At 38.2% G+C, this 27316-nt stretch overlaps 1 protein-coding gene across 1 annotated transcript; it reads right to left on the bottom strand.

The window, feature by feature from the left end:
- Positions 1-720: 720 nt before the first annotated feature.
- Positions 721-27316, bottom strand: TRAF6 (TNF receptor associated factor 6). Its single transcript, XM_053560453.1, has 7 exons — positions 27117-27316; positions 17705-18022; positions 13916-14066; positions 12850-13008; positions 11215-11286; positions 8795-8872; positions 721-6748 (listed from the first exon to the last, which is right to left on the bottom strand). The coding sequence occupies exons 2-7, from the start codon at positions 17998-18000 to the stop codon at positions 5897-5899; spliced, it is 1608 nt and encodes a 535-aa protein (XP_053416428.1). The 5' UTR covers positions 18001-18022; positions 27117-27316; the 3' UTR covers positions 721-5896.

Genomic DNA, 27316 nt, shown 5'->3' with positions numbered 1-27316 from the left:
TGAGCAACAGGCTTTTTGATAAGGTATTTCAACCACTGGATGTGTTTCAATTTTCAAGAGTCAGATTTCAGGCAGTGCAGTGGCTCACCGCATATAATCCTAGCACTCTGTGAGGCTGAGGTGGATGGGTCCCTTGAGCTCAGGAGTTTGAGGTTTGTTATGAACTATGAGGGCACGATGCTCTACCCGGGGCAAAAGAGTAAGACTGTCTCAGAAAAAAAAAAAGTCAGATTCATTCCATAGCTTGTCATATAGTTATGAAATTATAAGCCTCCCGAGCTTCATAAAATATATTTTTTAATAGACTCAAGTACTAACAAATGTTACCCATTACTTAATAACACCTAAATTTCAAATTCTAGTTCCCACTTTACAGGAAGATAAATGGACATAAGGACAACACTGATTTGCCCATGGGCATCAGGAGTGAATTTGCCTTAGTTCCTCATTTAGTGATCTACACATTAAATTTTTTTTTTTTAGTTAAACTTGCTGTTTATTAAACCTATTCTCTTTTTTTTTTTATTAAATCATAGCTGTGTACATTGATATGATCATGGGGCATCATTCACTAGCTTCACAGACCGTTTACCAAGTTTCACATATACCCTTGTAAGGTGCACTGCTGGTGTAATCCCACCAATCCCCTTCCCTCTACCCCCCTCCCCCCTTCCTCCCCTCTCTTTCCCCCTTCCCCCTATTCTTAGGTTGTAACTGGGTTATAGCTTTCATGTGAAAACCCTAAATTAGTTTCATAGTAGGGCTGAGTACATTGGATACTTTTTCTTCCATTCTTGAGATACTTTACTAAGAAGAATATGTTCCAGCTCCATCCATGTAAACATGAAAGAGGTAAAGTCTCCAGCTTTCTTTAAGGCTGCATAATATTCCATGGTGTACATGTACCACAATTTATTAATCTTCAGCCCTCTGGGAACATAATCCCTGAATCTTATATAAGCAAAATGGGTCCCAAATTATATTCTCAACAGAGAAATTAATTGGACAATTTATCAAGTATGAAAATAACATCGGAACATTCTGCATAATTGTTCAAGGACTTTCAAATAAATCCATTATAAAAAAATTTCAGGCAAAATAAATAAGATTAAAATTCAGCATACCACATGTACAGAAATTTAAAGTGAGAACTACAATTCCAGTTACAACATAAATATCACAAGTTTCCCCAAAGAATTTAAGACAACTTGATTAAAGTTATTCAGTTATGTTAGGAGTGAGATTTTTAAAAAGAAACCAAGGTTGAAGTCTCAGTAGAAGTAACAATATATTAAGTGATAAAGCAAATGTAACAAAAGGTTATTGCAGATGCTAGGTAGTAGATGTTTATTATACAAGTTTTTCAACATTTCAGCATGTTTGGGAAATTTCATAAAGTGCCAAGGAAAAAAAGCAAAAGAAGTAACATGCTTTACCACCTAAAATTTATACAACAAATAAGCTACCAGAAATCGGTCAGGTTCAATCACTGCTTTCATTAAATGTTCATTGTTACATATGGAATATGTATTATGTGCCAGGCACCAGGCTAAGTACAGGGGACTCAGCAGTGATGGGAACACCTCTCTCTACCACACACAGTTTACCATCTCCTGGGGGCTAGTGTAGAAGAGAAAGAACTATAGTTCTGCTTTGCAGATTTTCCAAGAGTAAGAAAGCACCTACATTTAGAGCTGTAAACCTCAAGAGTAGAGAAGTACACCCCACCTTCCCTCTTGTCTTCAAGGACAGGGCCAGGGTCCTGCTGAGAAAGCACTTTGAGAGAGGATTTGCCCATCTAGAAATATTTTCCAGAATTTTATAATAAGCTGGATTTTGTGGGAGGAAAAGCGCTAAAACATTAAGGACATGGGTGACATTCAGTGAAAAAAAATTTAGGTATCTCCTTGCAAGTGTTTGTCATTGACTAGAAGTACAGGCTATAATAGAGTGTTACAGTCTGCCAAGATCCATCCAATCTGATTTTATCACATCATCTTTCGGGATATTGGAAATTTGGAAGTGCCAACTCCATTCGATAGACACCATAGCAACTCTGAAACTAACTACATTCTATCATGATTCTGAAAATTTAAAAAAAACATGTTTCAAAAGAAAAATACAATTATTTATAGTTCCTTTTTCATTTCCTAATGGCGATGCTTAGGTTCTATGGAACTAGGCATCACAAAAAACACCTAATAGTATTTTATATAAAACAATGAGTGAGAATGCAATTGAGGCAAGCCGAGAAAACAGCAGTATTAGTAGCCGAATGGAAGAAAAGTACTTTAAGGTTGTAAATTAGAAAAATCTAGTCATTTGAAGTGTGTTGAGGTCACCAGAAAGTGGAGGATTCCCTGGATAAAGGAATGACAATTGCTCTTCCGTAAAAAAGATGCATTCTAACTGCATGCACAATTCATAAGCATGCTCTTAGTTTAAGACTTGTTGGCATGAAAACAGTAATGGAGAACTTAATTTTATACCAGTCACAAAAATTAATTGCTAGAGGTCATCCAACATCTCTATATAAAGTCCATCTTTTTTTTTTTTTTTTGTGGTTTTTGTCCGGGGCTAGGTTTGAACCCACCACCTCCGGCATATGGGACCGGTGCCCTACTCCTTGAGCCACAGGAGCCACCCATAAGTCCATCTTTAGGGTAAAAAAATCCACCTTGGTTTTATTTTCTTTCTACTATTTATACCAAAAATAAAAGTTGAGTTATACTGTAGTATGTCAAAGACTGTCAGTGGTGTCAAAGTAAAGTAATTAACCGGCTTGGCATCTGTAGTTCAGGGAGTAGGGTGCCAGCCACATACACTGAAGCTGAAGCTGGCAGGTTCAAGCCTGGCCTGGGCCTGCTAAAACAACAATGACAACTGCAAACAAACAAACAAAAAAAAAATAGGTGGGCATTGTGGCGGGCACCTGTAGTCCCAGCTACTAGGGAGGCTGAGGCAAGAGTCTGAGGTTGCTGTGAGCTGTGACGCCATAGCACTCTACTGAGAGTGTCATAGTAGGACTCTGCCTCCAAAAAAAAAGTATACTAATAAACTACAAGTCAACATCCAGACTTGTTTGCCAATAGCAAAACGTATGACTTGCAATAAGTTTCATCCAACATTGTGTTGGACATCTCCAGAAAAAGGGAAAACAATAAAAATTTTGGCAGTGTCCCTGAATGATGTCAAAAGATGAACATGTTGAAAGGTGGTTAATAAAATATAAATACACAGCCCAAATGCTTACAAACCAACTAGGTGAAACTGCATATTTAAAGAATAGAGTAGGACATTTGATAAATATAAGGAAGAATCCGGCTTTCCAGGTTAAGACATGACTCTGAGTTTAAGTCTTAGAAGTTTTCTATTTGGAATGACAGCTTGACCCTTATTTCTACTCTATATACACAATAACCAGTATAAAACAACTGGTTGGTCTGTTACAAAATGCTAAATGTTGGGGGTTAAAAAATTGCTTATTTAAATTAAGATGTGACCCAAATAATGAACATTCATTTGAAGTAAATTATCAGTGTCAGCAAAGAGTAAATTAAAGGCATTTTTTTCTGGCAAAACCATTGAATGAGTGTGTTTGTTCTGCTGGTTAGAACTTAATTTCTTAAGACAGAATTTTATGGCTGGAGGGGACCACAGAAATATCTAGTTCAACTTACTTTTACACATGGAAAACTTTAAGAAAAGTTGAAGTTAGGCAAAAAACTGTTTTTATTTTGATTAGGACTCCTGAGTTAGTGGAAAAAAGAATATAACCAAGGCAGGAAATGACTCCTCTTAGTAGCTAATGCACAGCCATGCTTTTAATAGCAATTTGACCAGGAAGCTTTTAAATATCATTTCCTTTCAGGGGAGGAGGGCAGGAGGAAGGCTGAACGTTTTGTGGCAACAGTTAATTTCTTTTCTCTGATAAAAGTACATGTTTATTGGAGAAAATGTCAAAAATATAAGAAAGAAGAAAATAAGCCATCAAAAAGTTTAGTTAATTTCCTTAAGGCTTTTTCTAGGTATAAAAGTAACTCTTTACTTTTTAAATGGAACTCGACAATTATTTATTCATTAAAAAAACAATGACAGGAACAGCAGAAGTACAGGTTTCCCTACCTAAAGGGTGGTGTTGCAATGATTCTCAGGAGTTAGTTGGAAAGCGTAGCTAAAGGACACACTGCCAGGGAATAAACTGGTGACCAGCCCTGAGCCTATGACACTAAACGTGGCACAGGCAAAAGAGGTCTCTGCTTGACTTTTATTTTCACTCTGTAACAAACTCAGCAAAGCAGGAGCCTAACAGTGAGGTGGGGAGGGAGCGTACAGAGAAAAGCAAAGGGAAAGTTCTAAGTGACACTTGCTGGGGCTGCCTGGAACCAAAACCCAGACTCTTCTCCGAAGAAGAAGACTCTTCTCTTTCCAAAGAAAGATCTTTCAGCTTTCTTTGGAAATTAGGGCTGGTCTTGAACACTACTCAGGGATTCTGATTTGGCCTCTCTGGAGACACAATACCATCTCTCATTATCAGACTTTAAGTAATCTTGAGTAAATCTAAAGGTGGCTAGATCCTTAGATCCTTAGTAAGAGCCTATAGTAGTTGTGGGGTTCCCTGAGAACTGGATTCCACTACACATCTACAGTCCTTCTGTGCCATTATATGCACATACATAAAACAGAACTAAATCATCGGTTAGGAAAGGAACATCTGGCCATTTCAATACATCCCATAGGACAGATGCACCTGAGAATTGCTGGACTGAAGCAACCTACTCCAGCCAAGTTGTGTTTCAACCACTATGACTTCCAACCTTAGTTTGGTGACCTCTCAGGTACCTCCAATGACCTACCAAAGTTGTAAGAAATTCTGTTTGGGGGAAATCAACTTTGTCCCATTTAACTAAACAAAGGGGTATTCAAAAGAGCTGAACATTTCCGGCTCACACCGAACATTTCCCATCACCAATGTAGTGACACTAGTTTACTAGCTGAGTCACTTAATTTTTATGTTGGAGATTTTATGTGTACATTCTCTTGTCCCTTAAGCATTAAACAAGTAAAGACATATGCAGTGCTGTGAAATTCACTTTCCAATGAATAGATGAATAGACAAAAAGGGTCATATAGCATAACACGAGCAGCTAGTATCCACATGGTTCTCAGCATCATAAACTCTGAAGAAGATGCTATTCTGTGGCCCCAAGGAGATAGGTGAAGCGAGGCAGAATGAAACAGTTAAGTATTATTCAACACATAATGTTTATGCTAAATAAGGAAGGTTATGTTTAGGGTTTAAACTAGTCCTTGAACAACCTTACTAACCACCTGGAAAAAAAAAAAATGGAGTAAATGAGAACTTGAGATTTCCAAGGATTATAGTTCAAATAAAATGAGAACTCAACTCTCTAGAGCAATAATTCTTCTTGCTGGCACCCGCACAAGACAGTAGTGATTCTCACATTTAATATATTACATATATCAGTATAAAAATAACCTGTAGTTTTCAGGAAAGTCCATTATTATTAAAGGCTTGAACTACAGTACTCCGGGCTTTCTGACAATAAAATACATTAGAGCAAAAGTCCATGAAGTATAGCAATGAGGTATCCTAACTGACAAAACAGCTGCTGAAACATGCCACAGGCACTTGAAGCATAACATTTTTGAAGACGCACTGACCGTGTAGAATCCAAAGTAAAAACACCCTCAGGTGCATTTGTAACAGGAAGAAGTGGTAGGTGACTTCTTCAACTACATTCACTAGTGGGTGTGCCATCTTGCTTTGCCCTTTGCTTTTCTGGCTTGCATATTATTATTGGGAACAGCACAAAGGGCACTGTTTCTCTAGATAGGTTTGTTTTTTTTTTTTTAATAAAATAATGAAAGAATGCTATATCCCTGTATCAGTACTTCGTGGCTGAAAACCCTCCCTCCGAAGGCTACCCATGTCAAAGCGGGTAGTGACCTCACAGCGTACTAATAATGTGTCATCCTTAATGAAGGTTCTCTGTTTTAGGGCTTCTAGATGCATAAAAGTTACATAGCCAAAACCTTTTGGGTTCCGTGGGATTGTGGGTCGCTGGAAGGCAAGCAGCTCTGGTTTGGCATCCATTATTTCTTCGTGGTTTTGTCTTATGGGTGCTTCAGACTGATCAAGAATCGTAAGGCGTATGGTACCCTGAAAGGGCCAAGGGAGGTGGCTGTCATACTCTCCTTGCATTGTGTGGACAAACAGGGATATGTAGTTTGCACAGCGCTGAGCAGTTGGTAACTGAAGGTGCAAGCGCATGCAGAGCTTGTACCCGGGTTTGCCTGTGTAGAATCCAGGGCTGTGAATGACAACAGGTCTCTCTTCTTCTTGAGATTTCAAGTGCATCCCAAAGTTGCCAATCTTCCATATGTAAATCCCATTGCACTGCTGTGCTTCAATTTCAGCAACTTTGTCCTCAAGGGATCGAATACTCCGTTTGAGCTCACTTACATACATGCTCTGAGTTTCCATTTTAGCAGTTAGCTCCCGGATTTGATGATCTTGTCTTACAAGGCGACCCTCTAATTGGTGAATGGTTTCCTGGAAATCCTGTGAGGGAATTCGAGGCGGAGAGGCAAGATCACATGGAAACGCATCTCGCTGAGGAATGGGAGTTAAAGCAAGGCTTAAACTATGAACAGCCTGGGCCAACATTCTCATGTGTGACTGGGTGTTCTCCTGGAGGTGGCGTGCCAAGTGATTCCTCTGCATCTAAAAATCAAGCACAAGCCTTAGGTTGGGAATAGACACCTAGTGTAAGGCCTTAGGCCAGGCCAAATAAGAGGTTTTTAAGTAGCAGCACCACTTCCTTCAACTCTCTATAACTTCCCTTTACCTTCATCAGATTCTTGAAACTGTCTCTTAATTCACTGAATTGAGGCTATCTGATGGCTACTCCCCTACTTTCACTCAGATAAATTTCCCTCCCATCTACAAACATGTCCACATTTATACCCATTCCTCTCTTGTGACTTAGAGAGGCCTCTGCTCCTGTTCCACCTGTGCTCTACATGGCCACTGCCCCTGACCCTTTCTAACATACCCCTGATGTTTTACTCTATGATCCCCTTTCTCCATCTTCAACCATCTCCTCATCTAACTCTTTCCTGCAGAATATAATTATTAAAATCTTTCCCATGTGAAAAGGCAAACCTCTCTACTGATTTTCTGTTTCCCTTTAATTAATACTGGTTTCTTCTTCCTTTTAAAGCCAAGCATAGTGTATCTGCACTGCCTACAATTCCTCACTTATCATACTCATTGTACAAATCTATTACAAATTGGAATCTTTCCTGTTTCCATGCTATTCTAAGGTCATCAAAAACATTCCAATTGTTTACATGAAAAACATTAATAGAATAGTTTTTATTATAAAAGAAACTTATGTATATTATTTACAAATAGAAAATTTTTATGATCAGAAGAAAATGTTACCTATTATCTTACCTAACTTCCATTAGCATTTTGATACATTTCCTTCAAGTCTTTTTTCTCTAAGCATGCAATTCAGAATTTTTCCACAAAATACAAGCATAACATATATTATTTTACACATTTTATTTTTTTAAGTATTAAATGCATGTTTACTATAAATAAGCCAGACAAAAAAGTATAATGGAAAAGCAAAAATGTAATTACACCTTCCAGAAAGAATGACTTATCATGAATGATGATCTTTCTCAGACATTTAATACCTGATCACAAATCTTGAGACTAATTTTGAAGACCAGAATAATAACTTCTCCTTGCCTGATTCATCTGTCTTAGACTGTTCATTCATAGAACCTTTCCTTGGTCTACTTCACTTTCCTGTATGTACTCCATATGATCTCAATCACATTTTCCATTATCACCACAAATTAGCTCCCGAAATCAATATTCTGAGTCTCTTTGGAGCTTAAGGCCACATGTAGAGTATAGGTCAGTCATCTCCACTTGGATGGTCCCTAGGTGGGTGAATTCATATCTGCAGCTCAATACCACTAAAACAAGACTCATTTTTTTTTTTTTCCTACCTCTACCTTCAACTAGTTCTTCCTATGTTGACTCTTTTTGGCTGAATGGCCCTTCATCTACCTAGTGACCAAGCCCAGAAATCAACAGTCATTCTAGATATCTCCCAGTCCTTCATCCATCATATCTATTTAGTCAGTCACATGGTCAACAGATCTCCCCTCCTAAATAAATACTGGCTCTTAGCTCTATCTTCACTGTTATCACTACAATCCATGCTGTCCTCATTTGAGGTCTTGGTATTCTAAGAGCTCAGGTACTGCTACCTCCATCCCACCTCAAATGGTATACATTACTACTGGATTGAATAACATAAAACAAACTACTTGTAGCTCCTCAAAGCACCCTGCTCACCCTCTCTTATCAGTGTTCTCTCCCTTGTCTTTGGAGATGTTTTTCATCTGTCAAGACTCAGCCCAAACATCAAGTTTCATCAAGAATGCTTAAAGGCCAGGCAGTGCCTGTGGCTCAACAGAGTAGGGTGCCGCCAGCCCCATATGCTGGAGGTGGCGGGTTCAAACCCAGCCCCAGCCAAAAACTGCAAAAAAAAAAAAGAATGCCTGAATGCCTTAGGCATAGATAAATGTGCCCTTCCTTTTGCCCACGGCATCCAATTATGACTCTACTAAACAACTTATCACACTGTGTGACCAACATTTACACTCATGCTGGTATTCTCCACTCTACTATATAAATGAATATTCCTGATTTATATTCAGGAATTAAAATTAAAAAAAAACTTACCTTATCATGACAACCAAAAGTACTGAATGTGCATGGAATTGGGGCTGTAGGGCAGTCCAGATCATAATGATTAGGCATCTAAAATCCAAAAAAAAAAAAAAAAAGTTGAAAAGTGATTTTTCCCTGCATCTCATGTGATGAGGTCACATTTAAAATGAAAATGTACATGTTATCTAAACAAAATTACGTATTGTCTACAGTTGTTTTTGTGCCATGCTGGGAGAAGTGAATAGTTTAGCCAGAAATTATATAACCCAGAAAGATTAAAATATCAACATCTCATAACATCCCCCTCCAAATTACTCAAAATTCATTTCAAGAAAATGAATGTGTTCCTCTTGGTAGGAATTGGCACCCTCTAGTGGCATTTTAGAGAAAAAACACCTTATGCCAATTCCAACTTCGACAAACTCAATCAGGCCTTTCCCTGTGGCCTAGGCCGTTTAACAGGAACCAGTCAATGATAAGCACTGAAACCAATGACTACATCCATTACTTCCCTCAAGACCACCTTTCATTAGTCAACTTTTTTATTAGTTGGAGCACATTTTAGCTACAGTGAAGAGACTCAGATCTGTTAGGAGGTATTTCCAAGCACATTAATGAAGAAAGTCTCAGTCCTTGATTTGGTGACTCTAAGACACATTCTTTAAGGGCCACATCCATTACACAGAATCATACGCTTTGAAAGTGATGCCAAATTTCCTTCTCAAATTTAGTTAGGCTATACTTAGATATTTCAAGCAGAAATAACCTTAGAGATCATTTAACTCAACTTCTCAAGAACAAGGTTGGCAAAATTTTCTGTACTGGGCCAGATAGTAAATGTGGGCTGTATGGTCTCTCTGTTCTAAGTACTTAACTCCGCTATTGTTGTTAGAAAAAAAAAACAAAAAACAGCTACATGCAATATATACATGTGAGCATTGGCTATGTTCCAGTAAAAATTTATTTAAAACCAGGCGTGGTAGCTCACGCGAGCTCACGCGTTTGAGACCAGCCTGAGCAAGAGTGAGACTCAGTCTCCAAAAACTAGCCAGGTGTTGTGGCGGGGCCTATAGTCCTAGCTACTTGGGAGGTTGAGGTAAAAGATGACTCGAGCCCAGGAGTTTGAGGTTGCTCTGAGCTATGACAACCACAGCACTCTACTGGGGGCAAGAAAGTGAGACTCTCAAAAAAAAAAAACAAAAAAGGTTTATTTAGAAGAAGAAAAATGTATTGGACAGATGTGGCTAGTGGGCCAGTTTGCTGATCCCTTATCTAAAATGTCAATTTGCCAGAGATTAAAGGGCAAGTTAGTAGCGCAGTCAGCAGTCAGGATCAAAATCTGGTTTTCTGACTCTTAGTCTAATGTTTTTTCCCACATTAAATTTTTTCTTTGCTGGGTCTTAAATATGCTGGATGGTTTCCTTTAAATATTAAAAGAGAACAAAAATGAAAACCAAGGAGGTGGGACTTCAAAGCAAAAAGAGGCTTAACACCTTCAAATTAAGGCTTTCTTGGAAAAAACTAAGAGCCTCTGTTAACAGACAAATGGAAAAGTTTAGTTGAGAGACAGAACTTGCTTGCTTCTACCTAGTAAGGTAAATCAATGATCATCTCTGGGTTTACAGATTTCATGGGTATATAAATGCATATATTCAGTGACTAATATTCATATTTTGTGGGTAAACTCCCCAAATGTCAGAAGATAGCAATCAGGTGGAATTTTCCTTTCTCTATTAACAATCAAAACATATAGTTTTCTATTATAACTACTACTTCTAATGATGCCACATCAGTTGCCTACAGGACAACTGAACACAAGAGCTACAAGTCCTGGACACATCCCCACATGCCTCAGAGGCTACGGCTAGAAATAATGTTCTCCTACTGGATAAATCTGATTTCTTATACTTTATCACTTCCTCTTATTCATTCAGCAGGTCTCTGGACACCTAAGGTCCTCATTTCATAGTATATAAACATGTATTTCTTAAAGTTTGTTCTTTCTTTAAATGGGGCCCCTTTTGTTTTTTTCTTGTAATCTTAAAACCGTCTGGTGTTATTGGAAATTTTCATGAATATATGACATAGGCATTATGTTAATGACTTAAAAAATTTTAAGTACTCAAGAAAGGCTGGATATTTTGTTCTTTCTGAAAGTATTTGTTAATTTATATAAAAAAATATAAACTACTGAACCTCAGAGTCACAGCATTCTATGATAGACATACTCTTATCAGACAATGTGAATGTTACTTTTTTTGCATTATTATTATTATTGCTCAATTAAAAAAAGGGAAAAAAATTTCACAGCTCTAAAACTTCTTGAACCTGTATTCCTTTTACCTTATTAATTTAAATTTTCAGCTAAGAAACTAACAAATTTGTTTAAGCCACTTATGAAAATATTAATTTATGAAGGAGAATCATGGTACCTGTTCTCTGATGAGCATGGTATTGCAGTATTCACAGATGACATTTGCCAAAGGACAGTTCTGATCATGGATCTAAATTTTATGAGAAAAATATAAGAAAAGCATGAGAAAATTTAAAAAAGCAAAATCACTAATTTTTATGAGAAGTAATGTTTTCACTATGAACAAATTAAGAACAATAATTTATGTAAAGTAAGAATGTGCAAGTAATATATAATGTAAAGGATATTTTCCTTCCCTTTGCCAATAATGAGATTCATCTAGTCTTTCAGTTATTTATTTCAGTTATTTAATTAACAGAATATGGTATTATATAAAAAGAATATTTAAAATCACTTCCTCAGAGGTACAACATCTGTGACTACTTTGGATATCATCTACCAATGCTATCATTTTTCAAAAGCACTTCTTATAAAATTTTTCAGCAATTGCATGACAATTTAATTAAAATTCTTATCAATAAGGGTAAAGATCAAATGTACATTAGGGCATAAGAGTGTAAGTGCCCAGGCTTTCAGATGTACTAGAAGAGTGAACTTTGTTTTCTAGAATTACAATGACTTTAGTTTAGCTGATGTAATGAGAAATAATTAACCTTCCAAGTTAAGTCCATCTAATTTACTGAAGTTGAGAAACATGTCAATTTGCTCTAAATTTGACTGGGACTTCTCTACATTTTTAGTAAGTTAGCTGACTTTTTTTTGGTTGTACTTGTCATTGTTGTTCAGCAGGCCCGGGCTGGATTTGAACCCGCCAGCTTCAGTAAGCTACAGGTGCTGAGCCAGCTGACTTTTTGAATATTTTATCAAGATAATGAGTATAGTATATTTGATCTCATAATAAAGTAGGGAAAAATTCCTAACACAAATTTAGAAGAGCTAAGGTTCCTCAATGAAGTATGTAATAGTAATAAAAGAACATAAATTACATATAGTTTACTTTAGTAAAGATTACATGGGATAGGGATCAAGGACTACTATTTCACTGTCAGCACTGTCAGTGACAATATTATCCTCAGAAAGTAACCTCTCTGAATCTCAGTTTCTGAACGGAAAAAAAAAAAAAAACAGGAAAAGCAATTTCTTCATGAAACTGTCAGGCATCCTAAAGTTTCTTTTTAAAAGATGCTTTTTAATTGAAGCTTAACATATGTACCAAAAAGTGAATACACTGTGTGTATATCTCTATACCATGATACATTATCACCAGGGAAACATAATTTGTGGCATTTAACTTATTTTTTTAACAGCTGTTAACAACCCATTCTCATTTTCAAAATAATTCTGTATAAGTGTTATAAAGTAATCATTCTACTGGTTTGTCTCTAATCCAAGATCAGTCATTAAACATCACACAGAAAAGTCAATCAGCAGATGCCTTGCCTTCAAGCTTCTGTGCAGATCTACAACAGTGGCAACTAGTATAAACAATGTTTTCTAAAAAAATATGCACATAAAAAACTCTACAGTTATCTATTAAATGGTTCACTCAATTTTATTTCTTGAAACTCAATTTCCCAAAATTGATAACATTGACTCAGAGTTGCAGTCACATCCTTATCTCATAACCCCCTCAAATATACATTAAAAAGTTCTTTTAAAGTAGTGGAATTAACAAATCCAAGTCAGTACATGCCTCTTTCTCTTCAAATGCCATCAATTTAGCACAATTTGCACAAGAAACCTGTCTCCTTGGACAATCCTTGAGAATGTGAACATTAATTTCGCATTTTTGGAAAGGACGTTGGCATTGGGGACAATTTGTAAGAGCAAACTCACAGTATGCTTGATGATCCTATAATGAGAAAAAAAGTGATTAGTAGTTGTCAGCTCCGATTAAGTCTTCTAAATAAAATTCTTCTAAGAATATAGGCACATATTCTCTTCTATAGAACTGGCTACTGAACCTACTTTGTCTAAGGCATAACATTGAACCATTCACAATATGAAAGGCTTAATGAATTTTTCAAGTAATAATTATGGACTACGAGTTTATACCAAGTTCATGTATCTAATTAGGAAAGAAAGTTGGAAAGAAGTCAGATTTCCTGATTACCAATTTACTACTGGTAATCAGTACAGAAAAGCCATGCTTTTAGAAAGAACCGAGTAAAAGAAGAAAATTGCAAGTGTCTTAAACATTTAATTTTAAACAGGATGTTAATAACACTTATTTACTAGTAAAAATCACGAAGCTAAGACTGATTTATTTAAAAGGAAATTCTTTTATTATCTGATTGCTTCAGTTAATCTCAAACTAAAGGAGTATTCCATTTAGCACATAACGAAAAGCAAAAATTTAGAAAAACAGAAGAAAAAGTAAGGAGAGGATACAGAGATGATGACTACATGGGACTTACTGCTTCAAAGAGCTGAAGTTATAAGATTAAAATGTGACACTTGTATTTAAAATGCTCCTTTCTTGTTTTATTGCAGAGAATGCTCACCCAAAAAACTTTTGTAAAAGAACACTGGTATTTTTAAAAAATTAATGCTGGAGCAAAGCATCTTATAGTTGAAATAAGAAATTTCTGGTTTCTCTTTACATTTATCTTGAATGAACAAGGGTTGGTATTAATTCAGCAAGAATTTATTAACCAATTATTATATGCTAGGTAATGGTAACACACAAATGGATGCAGTAAAGTCCCTATTAAAGCGACTCTTATTCATGCTAATAGCTAGAAAATAACTTTTAATACCTCAAGATGCCTCAGTTCCATCTTGTGCAAACAACCTTCATTTGGACACTTCACCGTCAGAGAAAGAATTTCTCGTTTTGCAAAATTGTCAGGAAATAGTTGATTTTCCAGCAGTATTTCATTGTCAATTGGACACTTGTGACCTGCATCCCTGATGAAAATAAACAAGATATGTCCATTAGTAGATTTAAACATTCACATTAAAAAATGTTTAAAATTACATTCTATATAAGGCTGTCTTACACACACATATATATGTTTTTAATATATGACATATGTAAACTCTCCATTATTTCCTAAAGAGAAATTTTAACACATTATATTGAATAATGTCATCAAAATAAATTGTCCATTTTATGGATAGTTTATGTTAGTACAACTGATACCACATTGATTATCAAAAGCTATAGGATTTTAGATTAGATTGTGGGATAGATTTCAGCAAAAAAATGAAAAAAAAAATAAAATAAAAAGAACCCTAACTGAATAAAATTGTATTTTGATTGGCATAAAATGAAGTGAAAGTCAAGAATGGGAAGTTTGGCCGTCTGGCTGACCTCTGTTCTATCATCACCTGTACAATACACTAGCAAGATGGAATATGCTGTTGACAATACTAATAACATGTCTATAGTATATTGCTCAGTCATAGGTAAAAACCAATTAGTAGTACCCTTATGAGGTCACATTTTAAAACTTACTCTGAAAATAGCTACACTCCAGGTCATGGGCAACAAAAGTTTTGCTTTATTTGTATGTCTAGGGAACAGTGATTACGAGTTACAGTACCTCTGTCTTGCTTCCCAATGGCTTATTCTGTTTTATGATGGAAAAAAACATCCTCAGGAAGCCTGAGTATCTGTCAATCCCCTTTAATTTTTGGGGATGTCTCAACCTTCACTCACAAAATGCGACAGGTTGGGTGGGCTATGAAGCTTTAATCAAACATTTGTTCTATGTGCTCAACATTGCAATGTACTGTGACAGGTAAAAAAGTAATTAAAAAATAGTGTCTAATGTCAAATGGCTTAAAACTAATAAAGGTGCAAGACAGAGTTGTTCTTTATGGGGCCTCGCTCAAACTGCATCATGTTATTAATCACACTGTCAACTGTTCAGAGAAGCAAAGCCATAAACAAATTTATAGAAAAATGTACCCCTACAACTAAAGTGATGCATGTCTAAGAGCAAAGAAGAATCCTACGAAGTAAACTGAAAACCTTTATCTACAGAATTAGCAATCACTCCCAAAGAAAATGAAATTGGATTGAAATTCTGAGACCTTGAATGAATTTAACTAATAAGAAATTTCAAAGCAGTTACTTTAAAAACATTAGAGCTAAAGAAAGTAGTCCTGTCTAGCTTAGAGGGAGATTAAAAAAAAGGCGCTCTGACTTCCTTTTGTGGGTTTTATTTCCTTTTCAGACCACTGTCCCTCTACTTTCATGAATATCTTACTATTAAAAAGCTGAAGATTATCTTCTTTCCTGGGCCTAGCTGACACTCGGCAAAATATAGCACATTTCTACCTACAGTAAAAGCAATGATCCATAAGATGGTACAATATTTACCTAAATACAACATAAATAAAAATCATTATAAGCAGAAAAAAGTAGAGCCTTTAATACTGCTTTCACATGTACGCTAAATAAGCAGTCTCAACGGGGGCCATTTTTGCCCTGCAGGGGACATTTTGGGTTTCCCAGCTGGGGGAGAAGAGGGCAGATCTGACCAGCTTCTATAGAGCAGAGGCCGGGGATGCTGCTGCAGAATGTCCCACACACGGGACATTCTCTCACAACAAAGAACCATCAGCCCAAAATATCAACAGTGGCAAGGAGCCCAAAATACCAATCAAGGGTGAGAAAATCTACTCTAAACAGATCTTGTCGACACTGGGTAACACATTTTTCTCCAACATTGAAACAAGACCAATGATTCCTTGTAACTTAAACTAAGCCAAGTCTTGAGTACTGTTATAGTTACTCTAAATTTCAGTTTTATAGAAAAGTTAATGTAAAAAGTTGAGAAATAAAATCTTAGGAGACTAATGATTTTCCAGGGATGGGACTCAACCTACTTAAGAATTTCACTAATATAACTAGATGGCTATGTATTGAAGAACATAAACTCTTTTCTCCTCTATGCAGTGTTTATTTTTTGCTGTGTATAGCACTCCTTAGTCACCTAAAAATATTCCCACTTACCTTTGAATTATAGTAAAATGTTGTCTATTTCTTAGAAGATGATTTGACTCCTTGGTGGAAATACCACATACTTTTTCATTCAGTTAAAATAACCATGATAGGCTGGGCGCAGTGGCTCACGCCTGTAATCTTAGCACTCTGGGAGGCCGAGGTGGGTAGATTGTCTGAGCTCAGGAGTTCTAGACCAGCCTGAGCTAGAGCAAGACCCCATCTCTAAAAATAGCTGGGAGTTGTGGCAGGTGCCTGTAGTCCCAGCTACTCAGGAGGCTGAAGCAAGAGGATTGCTTGAGCCCAAGAGTTTGAGGTTGCTGTGAGCTATGCCATGGCACTCTATAGAGGGCAACAAAGTGAAACTCTGCCTCAAAAATAACAACAACAACAACAACAACAACAACAAAACAACCATGATTCACTGAGTACCTACTGTGAGTCAGACACTGTTCCTGGCACTTGGGAAATAGCAAGAAATGAAACAGATTTAGACCATCACTCACAAGGAGCTTATCTTCCAGCAGGGGGAGCAGACAATAAATACAAATTTTCTGGTGTTTTAGAAGGCAGAGAGTGCTCCAGAAAAAAGAAAAGTAGAGCCTGGTAAGAGAGATTGGGCATATTGGGCGAGTAAGGTAGAGGCATACCCACATATGAACAAGGTGGCCAGTGGGCCTATGAGAAGGTAAGATTCGAGCCACACTGAAGGGACTTCAGGGGTTAGCTGTGGCAACAGTGTTCCAAGCAGAGAGAATGAGTAAAGTCACTCTCCAAGGCCAGAAGGAGTATGCTTGGCATGTTCAAGGAACAGCAAAGAGGGAACAGGTGGAAGGAGAGAGTGCAGTAGAGGAGGTCCACAGGTCAATCATGGGTCCATCACACAGGGCCTATCGAAGACTGGCTTTTACTCCCAGATGCTCCACTACAATGTTCTGGGCAGAGATGACATCATCTTACTTATTCTACAGGGTTCACTCTGGCTGTTGTATTGAGAACAGCATGAATGACAAGAGTGGAAAGCAGGGAGGTCTGTTAGAGAGCTAAGAGTGATTCACAGCAGAGTAGCAGAAGTGGAGGAAGGGAGAAGGGATATATTACAAAGACTGCCTTCAGTTAATACTTCAGTTAAACATAGTGATTATTTTACAGTTGCCCTTGGACATTAGGTAACAGAATTTAATATGGCTAAAATTGGAATAACTGATCACTTACAGAGTTAGCATTCTTTATATGGTTAAGACTAACATAATGTAATTAATACCACAACCATCATCTAAGGTGCATTTAAAAATATTATTTTCTTTAAAGCACAGAGTCACCCCCTGGTCTGCAATTAGAATTGCTTTAAGAAGAAGGAGTAGGTATTTATTTACTTATTTATCCAGGGGCCAGGGGAGAAGGAAAGAAAAAGTCACCTTTCATACCACAGTAGTGACTTGGATAAGAATCTCTCAATTTGCTGTCTAGTGTTCTTTTTTCCTACATAGCCTTTTACATATAAGGCTACTCTTAGAATGTCCTGTGTTCTATGCAATAACATAGTCTACATCTGGTTCTGTTCTAGGACACCATCTTTCTTATGCTCACGTACCTTATCGATTTTATGATGCAGGCTTTGCAGAATCTGTGGCCACATGGTGTTTGCACGGGTTCTCGTAATGCCATTAAGCAGATGGGACATTCGTACTTGCTTTCCAGGGGTGGGTCAAACTCCACATCATATCCCTGGATCTCTTCCATAAAGGAGCTGGAGAGGTTCCCCGTGCTGGCAGTCCCCGTCACGCTGTCATCTTTCGCAGTGGCACTGCAGGAGCTGGCCATGACGGCACAGCAGTCGCTTTCAGACTGGCTGCCTCCACAGCTGTTTTCACAGTTTAGCAGACTCATAGTAACTTTATTGTCACTTGCTCTGTAGATATAGCAAGAAAAAAATGCCTTAACATACATATAATACAACACTCATGCACATATATATCATAGCCTAACTATACAAGTCACCTTTTAGTAAACGCTAGCTGTGTTAGTGTTTTACAGAAAACTTCTGAACATGTTTTGAGCTGTTTCATGACTACTATTTTATTTATTATTTGCTTATTTTATCAGGAACAAGGGTTTCCTGGAACTATTTTATAAGTTATCTGTTCCCTCCTTCTGTAAGTATATACTATCATTGGTGCAAAGCACTCAGAGGATACAAGAAAGCTAGGTCTTTTAAGAAGTTTGTCATCTTAGTAGAATGACAAAATATAAGGTTAAGAAAGGAATAGCACCTCAACTGTCATACTCATCTATATCAAAATTATCTGTTTATATGTCTGTTTCCTGTGACTGAGATAAGAAATATAAATTTTCTTTTCCTAAGTACTCAGCAAAAGACTTTTCACATATCAAGCATTCATTAGGCATCTGAAGAACTGAATCATGTTGCTGAAGTCCCTCCAAGTATCAGAAGCTACAGAGAACAGCCTGGCTGGTCTATATTCCCTAGTGCACAGGGAACCAGGCGATCGTGTGCCGCTGCTAGACGTGTGATCTGGGCAAGTTACTTGGCCATGTGGGTCTCGGTTTCCTCCTCCAGGTCTAAAATTCTGTGAGGACTTCCAAATGCTGAGTGTGGATGTTTCTCTTATGCAGGAAAAAACAGAATCAAAAAGCATATTTTTATGTCCTGCCTTCTGTCAGGTCAAGTGACTATGTTTCATTAATAATGACTGGAAAAATAAGTGAGGTTTAGTTTGTCTATGGAAAACTGTTGCATTCATGAACAGATGGAATACTGTCAAATTCTAAACCATGATGGCACTTATAAGGGAGAAGCTAACGTCTAAATGCAGTTCATAGCCCATGTAATCATGTCTCTATTTTAGATAATCACTCTGGTGGAAAATTCCTAGTATGTGCCAGATAGCATAGACATATTAATAGAATGTAATGTAAGGTTCCAGTTTATATGATAGACAATTATCACTCTACCTCGTTTTTTTTTTTTTTTTGGAGACAGAGTCTCACTATGTTGTCCATGGTAGAGTGCTGTGGCATCATAGCTCAAGCAACCTCAAACTCCTGGGCTTAAGGGAGTCTCTTGCATGAGCCTCAAAGTAGCTGGGACTATAGGCGCCCACCACAATGCCTGGCTTTTTTGTTGTTATTGCAGTTGTCATTGTTGTTTGGCAGGCCCGGGCTAGGTTCAAATCTGCCAGCCTTGGTGTAGGTGGCCGGCACCCTAATGGCTGAGCTATGGGTGCAGAGCCCACCCTGCCTCATTTTTAAAATAAAATTTCTGGCTGCCACTTCACCAAATAAAAGATTATTCCAGTAGTCCTCAACCTTTTTACCACTACAAATGTCTTTTTAATCTCCTCAAAGACTGACTGGTTTTTGATGGGCACCTACGAAGCATGAGAGATTGTTCTGGCTGGAAAGACAATGCTCAGAAGTGGTGATGGTGCTTCAACTGATGATCTGGGTGTAACTCGTTTCATCTACTCCCAACCCTGTTACTTATTTACAGGTATGAATGGGCAAGTGCTTCACTTTGCTCATCTGTAAAATGGGGCTGACAATAAAATCCACCTGAGAGTTAACTAAGAGGATTAAACATGTTACTATGTTCAAAGCACTAAGAACTGTGCCTGGCAGTAAGAATGAGTTATTATTACAACAGCTTTATATAGTATTTTATTTAACAGTTTTATTGTCCTATGTCCATAGTTTATTGAAACTATGGAACTTAAAAACGTTTAATCGCTTGTCCAGGATTACCTAAGTAATAAGTAACAGGGTTAAGATCCAAACCCAAGTCTACCTGACCTCAGAGCCTGTGCAATTTGTACTACACTATGTTTATTCATGTTTTGCTAATCTGCTTATGCAACTATATTTAAAAATTTATTTGCCTTCATATTTATTACACTAGACTAAGGTGTTTATCACAGCTACGTTATACATGCTCTGTCTAGCACTATTACATGGATTTGACAGAATTCCAAAGAATCTGCAAAGCAACTTGGCATTGTGTTTTACTTGTTTGGTTTTAATACAGTATTTTTTTTTTAAGTTAAAAATAGTTCCCAAAGCCTTGTTCTAATGTGAACTCTTAGGAAAGGCTTATACAGATTCAGAGGAAGGAAACCATAAGAAGAGGCAAGCAACAACTAGTTGTTCTGCCTGCACCCGAAGATGGAATATAAGGCCCATTATACCTTCCAAATTTGAGGACAGATGACATTGTTATGCTACGCTAGGGTAAACATCCTTTGTTATTTCTCGTCCCAAAGACAGATTTACTAGAAGATATTTGGGGTTTGATTCCAGACCACTGCAACAAAACAAATACCTTAATAAAGCAAATTACATGTTACGTTTTGCTTCCTAGTACATAAAAAAGTTACGTTTACACTATATTATAATCTATTAAGTTTGCAATAGCATCACATCTAAAAATTAAATTTAAATCAATTTACCTTAATTTAAAATACCTTATTGCTAAGAAATACTAACAATCATCTGAAACTTCAGCAAGTCATAATCTTTTTGCTGGTGGAACATTTCACCTTAATGTTTATGGCTGCTGAATGATCAGGGCAGTGGTTGCTGAATGATGTGGTAGCTGTAGCAATTTCTTAAAAGAAGATAAACAGTGATGTTTGCCGTATCAATTGACTCTCCCATTCAAGAAACATTTCTCTGTTGCATGTGATGCTATTTGATAGCATTTTACTCATACAGAACTTCTTTCAAAACTGGAATCAATCCTCTCAAGCCCTGTCACTGGTTTGTCAATTAAGTTTATGGATTATTCTAAATCTTTTGTTATCACTTCAACAATGTACACTACTAGTATATTCATCAGAAGTAGAGTCTATCTCAAGAAATGACATTCTGGCTTGGTGCCCACAGCTCACTGGTTAGGGTGTCGGCCACATGCACCGGGGCTAGTGGGTTCAAACGTGGTCAGGGCCTGCTAAACAACGACAATAACAACAACAAAAAAAAGCCAGGCATTGTGGCGGACACATGTAGTCCCAGCTACTAGGAGGCTGAGGCAAGAGAATCACTTAAGCCCAAGAGTTTGAGGTTGCTGTGAGATGTGACGCCACAGCACTCTACCGAGGGCGACATAATGAGACTCTGTCTCAAAAAAAAAAAAAAAAAAAAAAAAGACATTCTTTGCTCATCCATAAGAAGCAACTCCTCATTTGTTCAAATTTTATCATGAGATTGCAGCAATTCAGTCACATCTTCAGGCTCCACATCTAATTCTAGTTCTCTTGCTATTTCTTTTTTTTTTTTATTGTTGGGGATTCATTGAGGGTACAATAAGCCAGGTTACACTGATTGCAATTGTTAGGTAAAGTCCCTCTTGCAATCATGTCTTGCCCCCATAAAGTGTGACACACACCAAGGCCCCACCCACCTCCCTCCTTCCCTCTTTCTGTTTCCCCCCCATAACCATAATTGTCATTAATTGTCCTCATATCAAAATTGAGTACATAGGATTCATGCTTCTCCATTCTTGTGATGCTTTACTAAGAATAATGTCTTCCACGTCCATCCAGGTTAATACGAAGGATGTAAAGTCTCCATTTTTTTTAATGGCTGAATAGTATTCCATGGTATACATATACCACAGCTTGTTAATCCATTCCTGGGTTGGTGGGCATTTAGGCTGTTTCCACATTTTGGCGATTGTAAATTGAGCTGCAATAAACAGTCTAGTACAAGTGTCCTTATGATAAAAGGATTTCTTTCCTTCTGGGTAGATGCCCAGTAATGGGATTGCAGGATCAAATGGGAGGTCTAGGTTGAGTGCTTTGAGGTTTCTCCATACTTCCTTCCAGAAAGGTTGTACTAGTTTGCAGTCCCACCAGCAGTGTAAAAGTGTTCCCTTCTCTCCACATCCACGCCAGCATCTGCAGTTTTGAGATTTTGTGATGTGGGCCATTCTCACTGGGGTTAGATGATATCTCAGGGTTGTTTTGATTTGCATTTCTCTAGGACGACAGACGAATGGCTAACAAACACATGAAAAAATGTTCTCTTGCTATTTCAATCACATCTGCAGTGACTTCATCCACTGAAGCCTTAAACCTCTCAAAGTCATCCACCAGGGTTAGAATCAACTTCTTCCAAACTCCTGACCTCCCCATTAATCATGTACATTCTTCATAACTGGTTCTTCAGAATGGTGACTCCTTCCAGAAGGTTTTCAATTTACTTTTCCCAGATTTATTGGGGAATCACTATCTATGGCAACTACACCCTTACAAAATGTATTTCCTAAATAATAAGATTTGAAAAGAAAAATGATTCCTTGATACATGACTGGAGAATGGATGCCGTGTTGGCACACATGAAAACAACATTCATTTCCTTGTACATCGCCATTGAAGCTCTTGGGTGACCAGGTGCATTGTCAACAAGCAGTAATATTTTGAAAGGAATCTTTTTTTCCGAGCAATAGGTCTCAACAGTGGGCTTTAAATGTACAATAAACCATGCTGTAAACAGATGTGGTATCATGCAGGTTCAGTTGTTCCCTTCACAGAGCACAAGTAGAGTAGATTTAGCATAATTCTTTAGGGCTCTAGGATTTTCAGGATGGTAAATGCACAGCAGCTTCAATTTAAGGCTACCCACTGCATCCGACCCTAATGAGTTAGCCTGTCTTTTGAAGTTTGGAAGCCAGGCAGTGAAAGTCCTAGATGGCATGTTCTTGCAGTTTTGTCTACTTTGAAAATGTGTTGTTTGGTGTAGTCACCTAATCAATTCTCTTAATTAGATCTTCTCCATTACTTGCTGTAGCTTCTATATGAGCACCTGCTGCTTCACCTTGTACTTTGACATTATGGAGACAGTTTTTTTCCTTAAACCTCATGAGTTGATGTCTCCCAACTTAAAATTTTTCTTCTACAGCATCTTTCTCAGGTTTCAGAGAACTCTCGAGAGTTGGGGCCTTGCTCTGGATTACGCTATGGCTACAGGAACATTGTGGCTGGCTTCATCTATCCAGACCACTAAAACTTTCTCCATATAAGCAATAAGGCTGTTTTGTTTTCTTATCATTTGGTTTTCACTGAGGCAGCACTTTTAATTTCCTTTAAGAACTTTTCCTTTGCATTTACTACTTGGTTAACTGGCACAAAAGGCCTAGGCTAAGCCTATCTCAGTTTTGACGTGCCTTTCTCATGAAGCTTAATCATTTCTAGCTTTTGATTTAAAGTAAGAGATGTGCTGCCTGTCCTTTCACTTGAACCTGTACAGGCCATTATAGGGTTATTAACTGGTCTAATTTCAATATTGTTGTGAGGAGACGTGGGAGAGGGATAAAGGTGGGGAGGAGACGTGGGAGAGGGATAAAGGTGGGGAAGCCTCTGGTTGGTGAAGTAGTTGGAACTGGCTCATTTATCAGTTAAGTTCACCATCCCGTACAGGCGTGGTTCACACAACCCTAAACCATTAGAGATTACTAATCACGCAACCCTAAACCATTAGATATTACTAGTGATTAGAGATCACTAATCACAGATCACCATAACAGATGTAATAATAATGAAAAAGTTTAATATATGGCAAGAATTACCAAAATGTGACACAAGGAAATAAAATGTGCACTTCCTGTTTAAAAAATGTGGCAAATAGAACTGCTTAAGCTTAACAGTGTTGCCACAAAGCTTCAATTGACAAAATAAGCAGTATCTGTGAAGTGCAACAAAGCAAAGCACTATAAAATGAAGTATGCCTGTACATTTCTGAGTCCAATTATTTTCCTTAGGTAAATTTTATGTCATTATTGGATCAAAAAGTTATGTAACTTTTTAAGCTTTACGATAGATACTGTGGTGTTATCCAATACGTATCAAAGGCATTCTGATGACCACTCCCACAAGCAGAGAATTTATGATATAGTCCAGTCCAGTTTCTCCACCCTTAACACTAGGTGTAATTACTTTTTAAATCTTCAACCTTTTTTTTTGAGAGACAATCTCAAGCTGTCGCCCTGGGTAGAGTGATCTGCCATCATAGATCACAGCAACCTCCAACTCTTGGGCTTAGGCGATTCTCTTGCTTCAGCCCAAGTAGCTGGGACTACAGGGGCCCACCACAACGCCTGGCTATTTTGTTATTGTTGTTGTCACTGTTGTTTAGCTGGCCCAGGCTGGGTTCAAGCCCACCAGCCTCAGTGTCTGTGGCCAGTCCCCTACCAACTGAACTACGGGCGCTGGCCATAATCTTTAACCATTTTTTAAAATAAAATCACTTTTGAGAAATTAGTATGAGCTATTTGCTTGTTCAGTATACTACATATATCAAAGTACTAGTGAGAAGAGAAAAGGCAAAAGTTACTGAGCTAAGTCTACCTTTTCTACCCAAATGCCCAGTTTAAAAATTCAGTTTACTGGACAGTCTATACACTGCCCTCTTCTAATCTAGTTCAAAAGACTTGAAGGTCTATGGAAATGAAGAGACCTTTATAGCTTATGTGTGCCTATGAAACCTGTCTAATCAGTTACAATTTCTTAAAAGGAATTTCACTGTGGGAATGTGGCATAAGACACAAGTGAGCACTCTTCAAAAATCTAGAGGCCTGGCTTGGCACCTGTGGCTCAAACGGCTGAGCTGGTGGGTTTGAATCCAGCCGGGGCCCACCAAACAACAATGACGGCTACAACCAAAAAATAGCCGGGCATTGTGGCAGGAGCCTGTACTTCCAGCTACTTGGGAGGCGGAGGCAGGAGAATCGCTTGAGCCCAGGAGTTGGAGGTTGCTGTGAGCTGTGATGCCACCGCACTCTACCCAGGGTGACAGCTTAAGGCTGTCTCAAAAAAAAAAAAAATCTAGAGGCCTTCAAGTTTCACCTTACTTTCCATGCTTTCAAAACTTTATACCTTCCAAATAAACTTTTTCAGACATCATTCTCTAAGTCTACAGTATACAGTCCCATGTAACTATACTGCAAAGAGAAAATTAAGCTAAAAACAGCAGTTTTGAGTGCCATTTAATATTTTTATGTTTATTCTTTCTTTGGCAAATTAAAACATTTTTTTTCCTTTACTTTTAAGAATCACAATGACTCAAGGGAAAATCATCTTCCTAACTTAACTATAATGAATAGCTACTTTAATTCTTCTTAGACAAGAACTAAGAGTGTTGTACCGTCAGCTATAGAAGTGAATAAAAAATGATCTGGCACGTATGAAGAAAATATTATGCTGTTAGGATTCTTTTTAACATACCGTCATAGGAACTGCTACAAAAGTAGACTTAAGATAGAACTTTGGCTTTACAGAAGGAAAAGGCTGTTTTTGTAAAATAAAAATTTCCTACAGCTTATTTTCTACTCATTTATGTGGCTTTCTACACAAACTAACGGAACAAAATCTAAATCATTAACTTGTATGTTAAGAACTTCACGATTACAAGTCCCTTTTTGTAGCTGTGAAGCTATAAGGTAAGGATTGCCTTAATTAATATTGTGGGATGTAACGACAGCCAACTTATTTTAACTGCAAAATAAATAAATACAAAAGACAGCCTTGCCATAATCATGGTTTAAATCCAAAAATTAGTATTTGGATATATATTACAATCCAAAGAGAATATTGTTAAATGTTGGGGGCATGAAGTAGGGTGATTCGCAAAATCTTTTTCCTCTAAGATCAACGGATACTATTAAGCTCAGTGTCAAACTAAAGAAATCAACAAGTTATGTTTTGAATGAGGCAACTTCAAGTCAACAGAAATTGATACACGATTAAACACACAACTCGAAATTAAAGTAAAACCATGTAAAAGGAAATACTGAGAAAATACCTTTAATTTGCTACTAGCTTTTGAAACAAGAACTATTTACAAACTTAAAATTTATTCTTAGAATACAAAGACCTGCAATGGCCAGGAGACACAGCGAAACACTCAACTGATGCGCCTTAATTTTTAATCGAAATTCAAGAGGCATTCCCGGGACTTCTAAGGCACTATTTGTCCAGGAGGCAAGGAGTTGAACAACTTCTTTCAAAATCCAAGTGGCCAAAACTTTTATCAGCACCACATATCCAAATTGATCACAGAGAATACCTCATGTTACAATTCAGGAATATTGTGATGAAACTCAAATGTGATCCTTGTACCAATCACACCTGCAACCAGTGCCTGAAACACATTCCTTCCTTGGGTCACAGAAGAGGGCACGCTTTCCTCACCTGACCCTCAACCTCAAAAATCAGAAAAGCCCGTCCATCACCCCTAGTAATCAAAGGAGAATGGATGAAATTCCAGCAGCCCAGTTCACAAGGCCAACACATAATTTTAGAAGTTATTTCTCGTTTCTATTTGGTACTTGTGTAGCAAGACATTTAGTAATACGTTTTGGGAGAAACAAAAGAAACAAATGCTATACAACCAGGCTACCAATACTTTAGGTGCTTTCTGTTCGCATTCAAGACCGTCCCAGCGCTCAGCTGGAGTTCCCCTAAAGCCAAATACTAGGAACAACTTTATCAACCAGCGTCTGGAACAATCACTAGAACTACCGAGTGCAGGGGCGGGGGAGGAAACATTCGTGTCATCTGAACCTTTTTTTTTTAACTTGCTGCCTGGGGCCTCTATAGAGTTCAACACGGAACCCCAAAACAGCTTTCCCACGACAGTGACAAAGGGAGTTGCTGGGAAACCAAAGGGATTTTTTCAATTTAAGCAGGTAACAGCTTTGTGGCGCGGGAAAATCCAAGAGGCAATTTCCCTTTCTGGGAAGGGGAAAAGCGGTAGGGGAGACAGGGCTGTGGAAGTTGGGGTTTCCTCCGGGAAGTGGAGTAAGCGAGGAGGAGGTGGCCGGGGGAGTGGAGGTAAGTAAGACACAGGGCCAGGCGTCCCTGACCTGTATAAGAGAGGGGACAGGAGGCGACGTCCCCAACCTGTAGCAAGCCAGGGGCAGGGGGAGGCGTCCCCCACCTGAAGGAAGGGAGGCCGCGGCCGCCGGGAAGAGGCGCCCGAAGGAGACTCACCGTTCTAGTGCGCTGGGCCTCTGGACAAGGCGCGCAGGGCTCCGCCCAGCCACACGGCTCCGCTCAGCCAAGGCGCCGGAAGACTTGGACACCGCGCTCTGAGGCGAGGCGGTCCAGACGTCAGCGTCCGGGCTCAAGGAGCAGAGCCGCTGTGTCTCCGGACCGCCCGGAGCCCCAGTCCCGGCCGCGGATGCCGCTGC

The sequence above is a fragment of the Nycticebus coucang genome, chromosome 14 (assembly GCF_027406575.1).
Source record: "Nycticebus coucang isolate mNycCou1 chromosome 14, mNycCou1.pri, whole genome shotgun sequence".
Taxonomy (NCBI): Eukaryota; Metazoa; Chordata; class Mammalia; order Primates; family Lorisidae; genus Nycticebus; species Nycticebus coucang.
This window is presented reverse-complemented; position numbering and strand designations above follow the sequence as displayed.

Coding starts and splice junctions, on each gene's coding strand:
- TRAF6 (XM_053560453.1), bottom strand. CDS start 18,000: ATGAGTCTGCTAAACTGTGAAAACAGCTGTGGAGGCAGCCAGTCTGAA. Junction 14,067..17,704: donor TGCATCATAAAATCGATAAG/GTACGTGAGCAT, acceptor TATTTTCATCAG/GGATGCAGGTCACAAGTGTC. Junction 8,873..11,214: donor CCATGCTCATCAGAGAACAG/GTACCATGATTC, acceptor TTTGGATTTTAG/ATGCCTAATCATTATGATCT.